The sequence below is a fragment of the Neopsephotus bourkii genome, unplaced genomic scaffold (assembly GCF_033783945.1).
Source record: "Neopsephotus bourkii isolate Nb327-2 ecotype Australia unplaced genomic scaffold, CSIRO-AGI_Nbou_v1 NB_1600, whole genome shotgun sequence".
In the NCBI taxonomy this organism is placed as follows: domain Eukaryota; kingdom Metazoa; phylum Chordata; class Aves; order Psittaciformes; family Psittacidae; genus Neopsephotus; species Neopsephotus bourkii.
Genome location: NW_026902076.1, coordinates 2,300,033 through 2,313,905, shown reverse-complemented (window position 1 = coordinate 2,313,905; position 13,873 = coordinate 2,300,033). Strand labels below are relative to the sequence as shown.

At 39.6% G+C, this 13,873-nt stretch overlaps 1 protein-coding gene across 5 annotated transcripts in view; it reads right to left on the bottom strand.

Moving 5' to 3' along the window:
* The window catches only part of PKHD1 (PKHD1 ciliary IPT domain containing fibrocystin/polyductin), a 251,034-nt gene that overhangs the window by 82,125 nt on the left and 155,036 nt on the right, over window positions 1-13,873 (bottom strand). For all 5 annotated transcript variants that reach the window (XM_061372231.1, XM_061372233.1, XM_061372234.1 and 2 more), the window contains exons 50-52: window positions 13,015-13,080; window positions 11,198-11,317; window positions 3,739-3,876 (exon numbers count right to left, since the gene is read on the bottom strand). In XM_061372231.1, the coding sequence (XP_061228215.1) occupies window positions 3,739-3,876; window positions 11,198-11,317; window positions 13,015-13,080 (324 nt within the window). The remainder of the gene's footprint in view (window positions 1-3,738; window positions 3,877-11,197; window positions 11,318-13,014; window positions 13,081-13,873) is intronic.

Sequence of the window (13,873 nt, the reverse complement as noted above, 5' to 3'; positions counted from 1 at the left end):
AAGCTGGAGACCAGGTGGAGACCTGAAGATGCCCAAAAGTGATGCAAAATCCTTATACTCACACAACTGAACCATGTTTCTAGGGAGATTCATATGCTTACTTTTAGATTTCTTAATGCAGATGTTTCCATGTTCTCTGGCTGTCTGAGTTAACAGAGACCAGACAATATAGCAGACTGTAATTTGCTCTAAATCCCTGTATTGGCAAGTCCCACTTACTGCAATGACTCCACTGACTGTATTGACTAGATATCTACCAGAATATCCAGCTCCTAAGCCAATGACCACATGTTACACCTAAATCTGGGTGCCTTAAACATATGAATCCCTTCCTTAAATGGTACAATCAATTTTAAAGAAACCAAGTGGCTTGGTAAAGGTAAAAGTAGAGCAGACAGAGGCTGAGTGATTTACAGAAGAGGATGCAGATGGTGCAATGAACTTTTCAAACCACTTTTTCTGTGATGAGGGATGAAAAATTGATCTCTACGTAAACAGTACTCCATCTTCATACAAGTTGAATAGCTGTGCAGGGGTGCTATGTGACTGCAAGAACAGACTCAGCTCAGAGCTAAAGAAGATGGGACTCACACAATAGATGTACTGGAGAGGCTGGAAAAGATAGTCAATTCATGAAACTCACTTGTGCCCTAATTGTTGTTATAAGGCTGAGCATTAATTATCATTAACACACAGCCATTTTATGAAGTACAGTGATTTATCCTTTGGGAAGCCAATATGGAGGTTCTTACTAGTACTGAGAAGAAGGGGACTGAATGTATTAAAGCTCTTACCACCAGCAAGATAAGAGACATCAGAAATGTCTGGGGTTTCATCTTCAGACAGTCAAGCCATGAGCTAATGAAGACCTTAGGCATCTTGCCTCAGATGAGTGACATGAATGAAAAGCAGCCATCACAAGATATGCAAAAGTAAAAAAAAAAAAGAATGTGACAAATTAAGACTAAAAAGAGAAATCCTATCTAGATAATTACTCGATGAGTTCTATATAAAAAGCAAAAAAAATTTGCCAGTAAAGACGGGTACAGTGGAGTTCTGGATGAATTCAACAGAACAATTTGTGTAAAACAAACTTCAGCGTATTCTGCAGACTTATCAGGAGCTGAGGACTTTGTTCAACAGTGGAACAGACACTTTTTTGTGTATATCATCTGCATTTCAATGCTGACTTATGGGTTAAAATGAATGGAACCATCCTAACTGAGTAGTGAAAAAAACTCTTGAGATGTTGAGCTCAAAATTTCTTTTATTCTGACACAGGTGTGCTAGAGATATTTAACAAATCATTTAATCTTCCTGAACTTCAATCTCTCCCCTATAAATTGGAAAAATAGATAATTGTTTTTTACAGCATGGTAACACATGGAAGTAGAAGTACATGGATTCCAAAATGCTATTGTAAATATCACCATCAAAGAAGAGACTTCGAAATTTTAAGTGAAAAAGAGAAGGTTCTTATCTGCAAGCTAGGACTACTAGAGAAGTGATCAGAAAGTCTGCCTGGGTCCAAAAACACTGAAGTGCTAGATGCACCTGGACAAATTACTGTAGGGATAGACTCATACATTTTACTCCTGGGTTGTCCAAAGGCTCTGACAGAGTTCTTGTAACCCTCTTCCAGTGATTCTGTCGATGACAACTCACACTACTTTGTGATCATACTTTAAAAAGGAAAGTGATGACAAGCCCTGGGGGATCAAAGGTGTCCCAGGAATTCTGGCCTCCCAACAGTCACTTTATTTTCTCATCTCAGTTTCCCTGCAAATTATTATTTTTATAAAAATCAATTAGGTTCTTGTTGATGTTTCATAAACTCAAAATTTACACCGATTTTCCCCCCATTGTTATGTATTTCTCATCATCACTCAGTTCCTATATACTTATAGTCTTCATTTAACTATCTGACATTTTTCTTCAGGTAAGATACAAGTATTCTGAAGGACACCAAAGTCTAAGTAAGATTTGTTTCTAAAACTTATTATTTTTCTCTAGCAGTTTAAGTGAACAAAATACTCAATCTCTACCAGAAAGTTTTGGGACTCGGCCACTGAATTAGAAGCAACAGCATTTGACCAAAGATTACTATGCTGAAAACAAGGCATGGAGAATTTAGGCAACAAGGAGGACCTGAGGATTTGGCTCACATGATGTCAACCTCAGATTCTGCTCAGGCAATGCTGAGTGCTGATGTCCACATCTATTAAATCTGTTTACTAAACTGTCTCATTATCTATTTTGTGTCAGGATTTCTTTAGGGTGTGGTAGAATTGGACAGATGGGCTTCGAAACCTTCCTTCAGGCACGGAACAGTCAGAATTGGACAGATGGGCTCCAAGAAGTTACCTTTAGGCTTTGAACACATGGGAAGGGAAAGAGGAAGGGAAAAAAGGCATGCGCTCCTAGTTCTACAAACAAGCATAGAAACTAGTATAAGGGAAACTTGCAGAGTCTTTACCCACCTATCGTCTCACAAGAGCAAGAATAGCTCTCCAGAAGATGCTGGACTAGAATCCAGCAGCTGCAAATACCTGTTTAGCTTTTAATATCATTACTACTCACAGATGTGCTGGAGGGGAATTTGTGTAGCAAAGAAGTGCCTCAATGTTTTTTTAATAAGTGTTTTTAGCAATGAACACATGCTTTTTCTTAAAACCAATATGAAACTATATTTAAACTACAAAAGAGTGTAAGAAAGAAATGACTGACTCTTTTAAGTATATATATATATATTAACCTCCTAGATTAGGGCTTTTAAACTTCTCTTTTCAAGGAAAAACACAAGACAGAAAAATAACTCTTTTGGCCAGTACTGTATTAACTAAACAGTCCCCTGAGATTAACAACAAACAAATATTGGAGCAGACTTCCTCAGGAGGTGATTACACAAACAAATTCTCTTTTTAAAGTTCATGAAACCAATCTCAAGAAAGGTCAAGCAGTGATCAACAATGTGATCCCAGTGTCCTAAGGATTCCTGTAAGCAAATATAATGCTTGGCTTTAGGAACCTTGGTATTTAAGAGGAATTATGTGAGTAATTACTTCTGTGTGGAAAAACACTGATTCTGTCCTTTGCAAATAATGTGGAACAGCCACAGTGACACTGGGGACTCTGAAACCACTATAAATAGGGACAAGGCAGTATCTCCTTGAAGTCTTGGTGCTGATCCATATGGAGGGATAGGAGGAACAAATGTGCTGAATCCAGCTGTGCTAGTTTCATGCCACAGCAGGATTTCCAGGCACTCTGGGGGTTATTCATGACTCGGTTTATGTTGGCTTTAAATACTTCTGTGTCACATAGAAAGTGTCTTACCAATGCCCACAGACACCAAACACTGTCTCAAACACTAAGGTAGATCCTGCCTTGAGGAATTTATGTCTCATAAAGCAGCCCTACATGAAGTAGGGAGGACTTTTATATGTATCAGATACAATCTCAGTTGCAATGATATCAGGATGATTGCCATTAACTTCAGAGGGGTGAAGATAGCAGTATTTGTAATATGTTGCTATTAAATTAACAGGTAATTAACTCCAGTGGATAATCACTGAGCTTCATATGGATTCTGGGTGTCCACATTGTAGGTATCTAAATAGCTGTAGGACTTTAGATGGCCAACTTGTTTATAATAACACTACACAGTCTTTCTTTCCACTTTTGCTGTCTATCAAGAACAGAAATAAACCCCAAGCATCCAGAAGACAGGCAACTCACCCACTTTCAGTGTTCCTCCAGCCACCACGATACAGGCTGCACTCAGGACATTGCTGGAGTTGCTGGGGAACTCAAGAGTCCCCAGGATGTAAAGGCCTCTCAGAGGAGGAAGAGCCATATCCACCAGGATGGTCCGGTCTGAGAAACAAAGCAAAAGGTTGTTTAGAACAATGGCAGCCTAATAACACTACTTGCCATAAAGTGTGGCATTAAAGGTGATGAATGTTAGGTTTGCTTGAGTTTTGCTTTATTGATATTGCTTTTGCTTAGAACTCCTGGAACAGGGTTTGTGTGTTTGTGCAGCACCCACAACCAGAGGTTCACCTACAGCTGAGGCTCCATAGTGCAACTGTGATCTGATAAATGAATAATAACATCATATTTACAATATCGCTGCATGCTTAAGCCTCATCAGTTGTTTAAACTTTTAAGCATGCATGTGAAAGACAGCATGTTAGGGCGGCATGGCAATCTTGCTAGGTAAATCTGCTCTGTTTATGAAAGTAAATCTTGATCACCCATTGATTACAACTGGACTAGGACTAAGCTAAGCTGTGTCCAGACAGCATTTTACCCTCATGGCACTGAAGAAAACAAGACTGATGAAAGAGAAAAAAATCCAACAGTATCAAATAGGTGCTCCATGGCACAAAGAGCCTGCAAGTCCCCACCTTGTTAAAAGCAGTGATCAGGGTGACAAGCTGAATAACCCAGGGTGATAACCTACCTCCAGTGGCATCCTGTCACTGCTTGACCTTCTCTCCAATTTGGCTTTACTCTCTCAGGTCTTGAGCATAAAACGTATAAAATCCCACCTTTTCCTCACCAACCAAGGACAAATCATTCCTTACATCAACACAAACTGCAGGAAGCCAGACTTTTAAATTCTGTATTCATAAAACTACTCAGTCCCTACTAATAAATGATTAGTTAAAATGACCTGGGAAAGCACCATTCTCTCAGATTCTTAAGGACAAAACAAAGAGCATATTTTTACATTACAGAGCAGTAGTTACTGATGTTGATTGACACAATGACAGTGTCACTGCCACTTCCTAAAGCTGCAAGTCCTGTGAACCTTCTAAACACCACTTAAGCTTTCCAAGTAGGACATGAGGAAAGATGTAAGTGGTGTATCCTTTAGAGGTAGGCCACTCAGCTGACATGAATACCACCCTGAGGGTCTATCTAATGTTCTTTGATGTCATTAGGAGCTTTTCAGTTGATTGCACTGGAAAGCAACTCAAGCCCTTAAATTGTGGTTTCCACCTCCTTTCACTATTGACAAGAGTAACAATTTCCAAGTATAATTCATCTCTGAGTCAATGAATGTCCCTGGAAAAAGAAAAAACAAGGTATTTCTTTGACAAGGGGTTCAATGAGATGATCTAATTGTGACTTTCATAGAAGTATTTTGCAGAAAATAAGAAACTTCAGCATAATGACAGCTGCCAAATCCTACCCAGAGATTTGCTGTGACTATCACTGATCTTATGGGCATTCCACCTGGAAGCAGTCAAGGCCAGGTTGGACAGGGCTTTGAGCTACCTGCTGTAATGGAGGGTGTCCCTGCCTATGGCAGAGGGTCAGAACTAGTTGAACTTTAAGTTCCCTTCCAACCCAAACCATTATATGATTCTATGAGTTCTTGGGAGGCGTAGATATTCAAAATAAGAGAGATTAAGGAACAGACATATTTTCCCGTGGATTTTGACAGTGATTATACTGGGACACTTGGTGTGGAACACAGGAAGAGCCATGAAGTGTCTTGGGAAGCAGACCAGCTCCTTCACAGTTTCACTTCTGTCTATAGCCATTAGCAACTGCTTTGGATGAAGGCACAAATGACCATAAAATAGGTAGCACAGGGAAAGCCCTTTCCCCAAAACATGCAATTAGGGGCTGACTTAAACCTTCTAGCACAAAGGTTGAAGAATTTTTCCAAGCCCTGTTTTCAGGAAACATAACCAAATCCTACATGAAGTACACTCAGAAGCAGACTACAGAAAGTGTGAGTAGGCTCTCTGTAATAATAGTATTTCCTAGGTTTTGGCCCTTTGGTTTTGCAGCCCTGAAGTTTCACAGCTTCAAGGGGGAAGAAACTTCTACAGGATGTGGGGTCCCAGGTCTGGTTGCAGATTTGTTTGTCTTTTCTACATACAAATTCCTACTCTAATCCCTTTTATTCAATCATCCCACCTCTTCCTCTCCCACTTTTGTTTTCTTCTTTCACTCTGGATACCAGCAAGGGAAACCCTGAAAGCCCAGGACCCCTGTTCTCAATGGTTACATTAAATATTGCATGAACCCATCATTACTCTGAACACCTCATCTCAAAAGAAATTCCCTGAATCCTTGGACTTAATAGCTTTCAAGCATACAAAATTTTCATGGCATTCAGATGCAATAAGGCTCTACAAAACAAGTGCAGTATTTTTTTTCCTCCTAAATTTTATACTGTTAGCACTTGATACATTTTTACAGGCATGAAGAAACTCTTGTCTATAATCTTTTTACAGGACAGGTATAGTCCTATGCCCTGCAGAGCTGTGAAGGCACAGTGTGTGAGGATATGAAACAGAGAAGAGAATGAGGGGGAAGATGTTGTTAAAATGATATCTCTCCAAGAGAAGGGGAATTTAGTTTGTGAAATCACAGCTCAAGAACGTGGCAAAAAGCTGCAGTTGACAAAGGCCATAAGTATATTCATCAAACACAGACTGAAACATTTTTACAAGGAAAAGAAGTGCTCCTAGGCATACCATTTATATGTCAAGTTTCAGTCTAGAACAGATATTTTTGCTGAGTTACACATCTTTCTAAAGAAGGTTTTATAAGGAAAATGCTGACTGCTGTATAACTGTAGCATCATGTATGTGAGCCTTGAAACACAGGAGTGAAAAATTCCCCCCTTCAGAGGTATCTCTGCAAACCTGTATCTTCCTCAGTTTAAAAGAACACCACTCTGGGGTGTGATGCTTGGGGTGTAAAGTCCTCTGAGGGCAAAATGTTGTTCTGTAGAAATAGTGGAATGCTCACTTTGAGATTAAAAAACATCCTTCCACACTTGAGGAGAAAAGCAAACAGATTCAAAGGAGACTAACTTACACGGTCCTTACAGAATACACTCATTTATGTGGTAGAGGGAGATGACAACTAAGTGGTTAAAATCATAAACTTTAGGTCACTGAGCTCAAGGGATCTACCTTCAGAGAAAGAAAAACTGGAGTTGTTTTTCTCCCATGAAGACGTTAATAAAATGGCAAGAAACCACTTCCAGCAAGCCATAGTCTGAGCCTGAAAACAGGGCTATGTTTCATTATATGTATATTTTTTTTCAAACAAAAGCTCACAGGTATGCCACAGTCATAATGTTCAGATGTACAATACTGAGAAGTTGTTAATGACTCCAGCAATGACACAAAATGCCTTTGATCAACCGCATTGCTATATAAAACACCATAGCATGCCATTGAATGGAAATCAGGCACAACAGAAGAGCTATTATACAAGATACAGTACTCCAGCATTCATCTCTTCAAACAGAAAAAGTTCAAAGAAAATCAAAATCAGAAAATGAATAACAGAGTGAATTCCGCCACTGGGAGGAAAAAAAAAAAAAGAAAGAAAAAAAAGACGAGAGAAATTGCCAGAGGCTACATGATATCATATCAATACCCTTCAAAACAGCATTCCATTGCCTGGAATTATAACACATTCTCCTTCCATGCAGAGCACGCTGCATCAGGAGTGTGTCTCACTGAAAAACATAAACCAAAGCCCTCAAAATCTGAGGGCTTGAGAAGCTAATGCCACTGCTGGCCCACAGAACAGCATGACTAAACTTATTCAGATTGTTTTTCAAGGTGGTATGACTACTGAAGCCTGTGAGAGCTCCTTGTGGAATGAATGGCTGTGGCTCTGGAGGATGAACCTCCAGAGGTAAAAGCACAAGTTTTTGCAGCCTGATCTAAAGATTTCCAGCTGGGGCTGGAAGAGTCTTACATCTGCTCACTGAGGGGACTTGTAACACACCAACACTAAAAGTCACTTTAACATGAGGGACCCACCTTTGTTGCAAGTGGAATTCATTCTTGTACAAAGAAGCCTATGAACTCTTGAAGCCTCACCAATGCTTTCAAAACAGGGCAAAAAATGGAATAACTTAGTACACAACCCCATTTTTCAAGCCCTCCAAAATGCACCCTCTAGATGTCAAGCAGACACCAAGCAGTGACAAAAAAAACTGATTTTTAATATGAATATTTTGCTAATAGAAATGTTTTCTAGATTTTCCAAAGTCCAGACAATAAGGCAGCTGATATGTGATGCAAATTTGCAAAATACTTTGTTAAATAAGCACAATGAAGTCTTCATTAGCTAAGTTTAGGCAGCGCCCTTATTCTTCAGTGGAGTCTAGGTATCTTGTTCAGAGACTTCAACAGCGTCAGGCCTAGAAAAAAGTCTTGCCCGCATTTCTTCATACTAGAACTGAACATTAAACATTTATTATTTGGGTTTTTATAACACTCTAAATGTGTTCTTTAAGGTCTGAAAGGATTTACCTAGTAATGCACAGCATACCAGAAAGAGGTCCATGGTTTGGCTTTCAACCTGAAAATCATCATGGCTGGCTCCCAGGGGAGAGTTGTAAGTAATTAAAGGATAGTGAAGTGTGGGGCCCAGCAGCATCTTGTCAGGGGTGAATGACAAAAACTTACTTGGGTGTGTACAGCAGCACAATTTGGGGTGCTTTGCAGGATGTTTGTTCTCATGAGAGTAAGCTCTCACTTCTCTGTAGCCATATGGGGTCATTCTGAGTTTAGCAGAATATGCACATCCAGTGGAAATGGGGAGGCAAACATCCATAAAATGCTACAATTAAACATGGATTTAAAAAATGCTGATTTCATTTTAGATTTTGGAGGTTGACTTTTCCGTAGTTGAAAACTCATAAACACACTTGTGGCAGAGGAGAAAAGTATGACAAATGAACAGAAAATTCGTCTTGCCTAACTATATTTTAAATACCTTCATTTGAGCAACAAATCCAGTGCCATTATCACACCAGTGATAACTGACTCCAATTTAAGACCCTGCACTCTGTTGACTCCCACTGCCAATAAGTGTTTCAACACCTTGAAGCCAGCACAAATGAACAAGGAAAGTAAAAAGAAAGCATAGGAACAATGATCAGAAAAGACAGGCATGCAACAGAGCAGTTCCCACAAAATAGATTTGGTGACAGACTGCTTATGTTCATGCTTATGTTCATATTCTTAGGCTAAAATTGAAGGGGAATTCCAGAAATACACTGAAGAGATGAACAGTTTCTGCACACCAACTAAACACATGTATCTACTGTGGTGATGGGAGTGAAGATATTTTTATCACTGACAGGAAAAAGACATTCACAGAATACAGCTCTCTACCTGTCCTAGCAGGCAGTGCATTTTCACTTATCATTTGCCTATTTTCTTTTCATCCATTAAGTATTCTGTTGTGGTTTTGTTATTCAGTAAATATCCCCTGAAGAGTAGAGACAGGGGTATTTTTGTACACTGTGGAGCACCTTGTTCTAAGCAGCTGAACATGGTAATTTATTGTGAGGGTGCTGAGGCCCTGGCACAGGTTGCCCAGAGAAGCTGTGGTTACCCCATCCCTGACAGCGTCCAAGGCCATTGAATGGGGCTTTGAGCAACCTGGTCTGGGAACATATCCCTGTCAATGGCAGGGGGTTGGAACTAGATGAGCTTTAAGGTCCCTTCCAACTCAAACCATTCTATAATTCAGGACTGGGGAATCCCAGGGTCTCATTCTGCTACTCAGGTGTCAACATGAGTTTTAGCTTTGGGCCAGCTTTATTGTTCTGGCCCCTCAATTTCTTATAGGCAGAGAACATTCCTGTCCATGATAAAACACAGATTATGTCTAATGTTTAACCAGTAGGCACCAGCATGATAGAGAGAATCCCTATACCACACCTTGCAGCACAGTGCAAACGTTCCCCAGTTAGCTGACCAAACTAACACTGCTCTAAATTTGTGAGATGCTAGTTCTGACCCCAAAGGCTGTGAGGTCATGTTGCACAGTGCCAGGCCTGAGCTAATGAGTTTTGCTTCTCAGGAGAACTAATTAGTTCTGGTATACCAGCATCCGGTATTGTTTCCTGTCGTAGAACTAGAACACCTGGGCTGGGCTGTGAACAGCAATATGCAATGGTTCAGGCACAGTTTAATCATGTATGTAGTATGCCCTGGAACTCTGCATAATACCACCACTGAAGAGCAGCCCAGTTAACACTAGATAACCACATCTGGTCAACTCAGTAACTCTTCCAGCTCTAAGTGTAACGGTGAGCAACAGGTTAAGATGCCTAAAGCTATGTGCTTATTGTTACTTCACACCCTCATAGGACACAGGAAATACAGAAGATAAGCAAACTCCTGGAGGTACATTTCTGTGCCTTCTCTGGCCTCTGAATACACTAACACTTAAGCACATTTATGAATTATATCTGAGATGGTGGAACTGAAATTCTTAATTTAAGCTGAAATTATATGTATATATTACTTTTAATGACAGGACAGAGAAGCCCTACCCATGACTGAGACTCCATCCCTAAATGCCAACACAAAGCAGCAGAAACTTCCTTTCACAAAGCCTAAAACATGTGGAAAAGAGAGAGACAGGGAGCAGCATTATCCACATTTCCATAAGAGGAGCTTTGGTAGGTAGAGAGGCTTACTTGGTTTCAAACAAATTAGTATGAGCCAGCACCAGCACCATAATTATGTCTAGGAGGAACCCCATGTAGTTCAACTTCCTGATCAGAGCAAGGTCAGCTATTACATAAAATGCTTATCACAAGTTTTCTACTCATTGCAAATTGCCTAATATATTTTATAGAATTCAGAAGATTGTTCATCCAATAAGGTCATAAACTGAGCTGGGATTTGAATCTGTATAGCTCAAGTCTGAGTTTGAAATACAGGTATAGGCTAAAGTATCTAGGAGGCATTCATGGCAAATGGCTTTGAGAGATTATCATTGATAGCGGGAATTGCAACAGGAAAATAAAATGGAAGGTACAATTGTGGAAATGTAAAATAAAGCCTTGGCACTAAACATAGAGAGGTGGGTCAAGAGATGAGCTCTTTGTGAGCTGTGATTCTGGGTCTTGCAAATTCTGTGCTCCTGAAATAAAGTCCGTGTATATCCTTAATCTTGAATATCAGTATGAGTGTGTGTGTTTGTGTGTATATGTAAATGGAATGATTATTCTCCTCCAAAAATCACACTTTGTACTGTAGACAATATTTCAATGTGGTGAGGAACAAATGTGGTGTCCTGCACACACTAGTGCCAAGAAGTCCATGTTGCAAAACAAATGCATATCCTAATGTAGACAGGCCCCAGCACCCCTACTCAAATTAAACACTTATCCTTCCTTCCTTACTGGGTAAGATGATGACATCTTCCCCAGGGCCTGGGATGCTATAGTTGGATCCACCCCATCCTTTTTCCACATCATTCCATGTCTCTGGTTGCGACCATTTCAAGACAGCATCAGAAGGAACTACAAAACAGGACATAAAAAAAGAGAATTATCATTTTAAGTAGCTAGAAGAATTACCATTTCTTTGATAATCAAGCATCTGTGACATTAACATCCTCCTTTTGTCACCGATGAAACAACACTAACTGCTCTTTATTATCTTCCATGCTTAAATGAATCTGCCTGATGGGAAAATAGGTCTGTCTCAGGACCATGTTTTCAGAGTTAAAGCACAGTAAGATAACTGAAAAAAAAAAAAAATCAGATTTTTTGGGACCCATCAAAAGCAAAACAGATCTTGAGGTTTTTCATACTTAGCTTATGTTATGCTTTGTGAATGTTTGACAAGCAACTGCTTAATTACTTTTATTTATGCTATCCACAGCTCTGAGCACTTAAGGCACAAAATTAAGATGAACAAATAAAAATAAAAGCCAGTCACCTGTGCTTGGTGACTGACTTTTATGATCACCTGGCAAAACCAGATCGTCATAATGGTAGCTGACCCTACCAAAAAGTGCTAACTTTTCTCATACATTTTTTTCCTCCCTCCAGTGCTCTAGAAAGCAGATTCCCAGAGTAGAGGAATTTCCATACTTTCCTGAAGTATGAAAGCCTTTAAAACATGAGTGGCCATCTCTCACAAGCAAGTTAGCCCTCAGAAAAGCAGGAGTCTTCCCATTGCAAGGGATAATTAAAGGCCTGCTGGAAAACCAGCTTGACACATGGCAACTCCTGATCATTCTCCAAAGATTCATTTTTCAGCTCAATCCAAAAAGAAAATTCTGAGCCTTAGCATCAGAAAAATACATAGTTTCAAAAATGGAGGTGTTTAACTTGTATTTGTATTTTAGACAGGTAATGAGCTGGTCTTCATAAATTAATTGCCTAAGTTTGTTCTGCTACCAAGAGAGGAGGAAAAGCCTTCAAGGGGAAATCCTGTTCACTCTGTTTAGTAAGCTCAAAACTAACGCAGGCAGGGCCTCCCTCTGGAGGCCTCTACAAGCACCTACTTCTGTCCTAGCACTAAAGGAAATTCTGGCATTTCTTTTCTTGAGGAGGGCTTCCTTAGGTATTGAAAACACAGGAGCAAGCTCATGCCTAAGTGTTAGGGGCTAGACCCAGCTCAGTAACACTGTGGAGCAGAAAAACCCTCCATTACCAGCACAGAAAAACACAGGGATAAAAAACCCAAGTGTAGCTTAAGGATGAGTCTGTCTTTTCATTATGTGTTTGTTCAGTGGAAACACCCTGCAAAAAGGTACATAAACCCTGTTGACACATGAATTATTATTGTTGTTCATACACAGTAAGGCAGGTATAAAACTAAGACCAAATATTGGAGGTCTCCCTTGTCTCTTGTGTATTTTTCTTCCTGATTAGACATGTAACTGTGCAGTAATGTCAGACTATTACACTAAGATCACTATGGAGCACTAAAATACACAATAGTCTTACATTCTCCATGACCTTTCTGATCTGCTATGGTATTTCTTAGCAAAAGTTTATAGTCTTTTATACTGTGGGATAACACATTTATCTTGAGCAATGGTAGATATTGCTCAATGAAATGCTTAAATGAATTACAAGAACCCCTGTTGGGTTGATAGATGTATGAAATACTGAAGTGAAAAATAACAATCTATTTCTGAAAGAGTAGTAAAAAGGAAATGGTGTGAGTACCAGACCAAGCCTTTCAGACATAGACTGTCACGCACCTGGGGTTGGTAAAGCCACTCTTTCCTTCTGTTTCAGCGTGACCTGAATTAAGTCAGCTCCTGTGACTGAACACAGAGAATTTTAGGGAGTTACGGCAAGTCCTTGCAAATAAACATACACACAAAAAATCATAGTAAATCAATTGCTACACATGATTTTCTGATGACATTTTACCTTTCTAATAAGCATATTTTTTAAGAGCAACTATGCATGGTTTCTAGGCATCTTTGTCTTTTTTGTACTTTGAGAAGGGATTAAGCAAACATATTGTAATTTACAGATATGGAGAGTCTCAAGACAACTCATTAGAAACAGCTAAAAGAAAACATTCAAGAATCAGAAATTCTAGGCTGGAATGCAAATCTCATTTATCCCACTATAAATCCACAGCAGTTCTACTAAAACAAGTGATATCACACCATTGAATGCATAATGTATTAACTGGCTCAAACAGCAAATTACAGCTTTTGTTTTGTAGTTTGCTTTTGACTTTTTTTCCCCAAAAAATCTGGTATCTGAAAGAGTTGCTTTAATTAGTCAGACTTACAGACTGAAGACAGGGACCCTGTGTTCTCCACTGTGAAAAGAGGTCAGAAGTAATTATCACAGTTGCAACCTTTGTGCCAATATACTGCCAGCAGGAGAAGGGCCAGGATAATGCAAATCTAACTAAGAGGAGCAGGACAAAACTGCTTCAGACCCAGCTAAAAGGCTAGCTCCTCTTCTTCTCCAGTGGCATATAAAGGCATTTCCTTTCAGTCACTCGACTGGAACAACAGTAGGTTAAAATAGAAACACTCTGACAAACAGATAAATCTGGCCACTGCTGAACCCCTTATAGTGATCCAAAAATGTAAC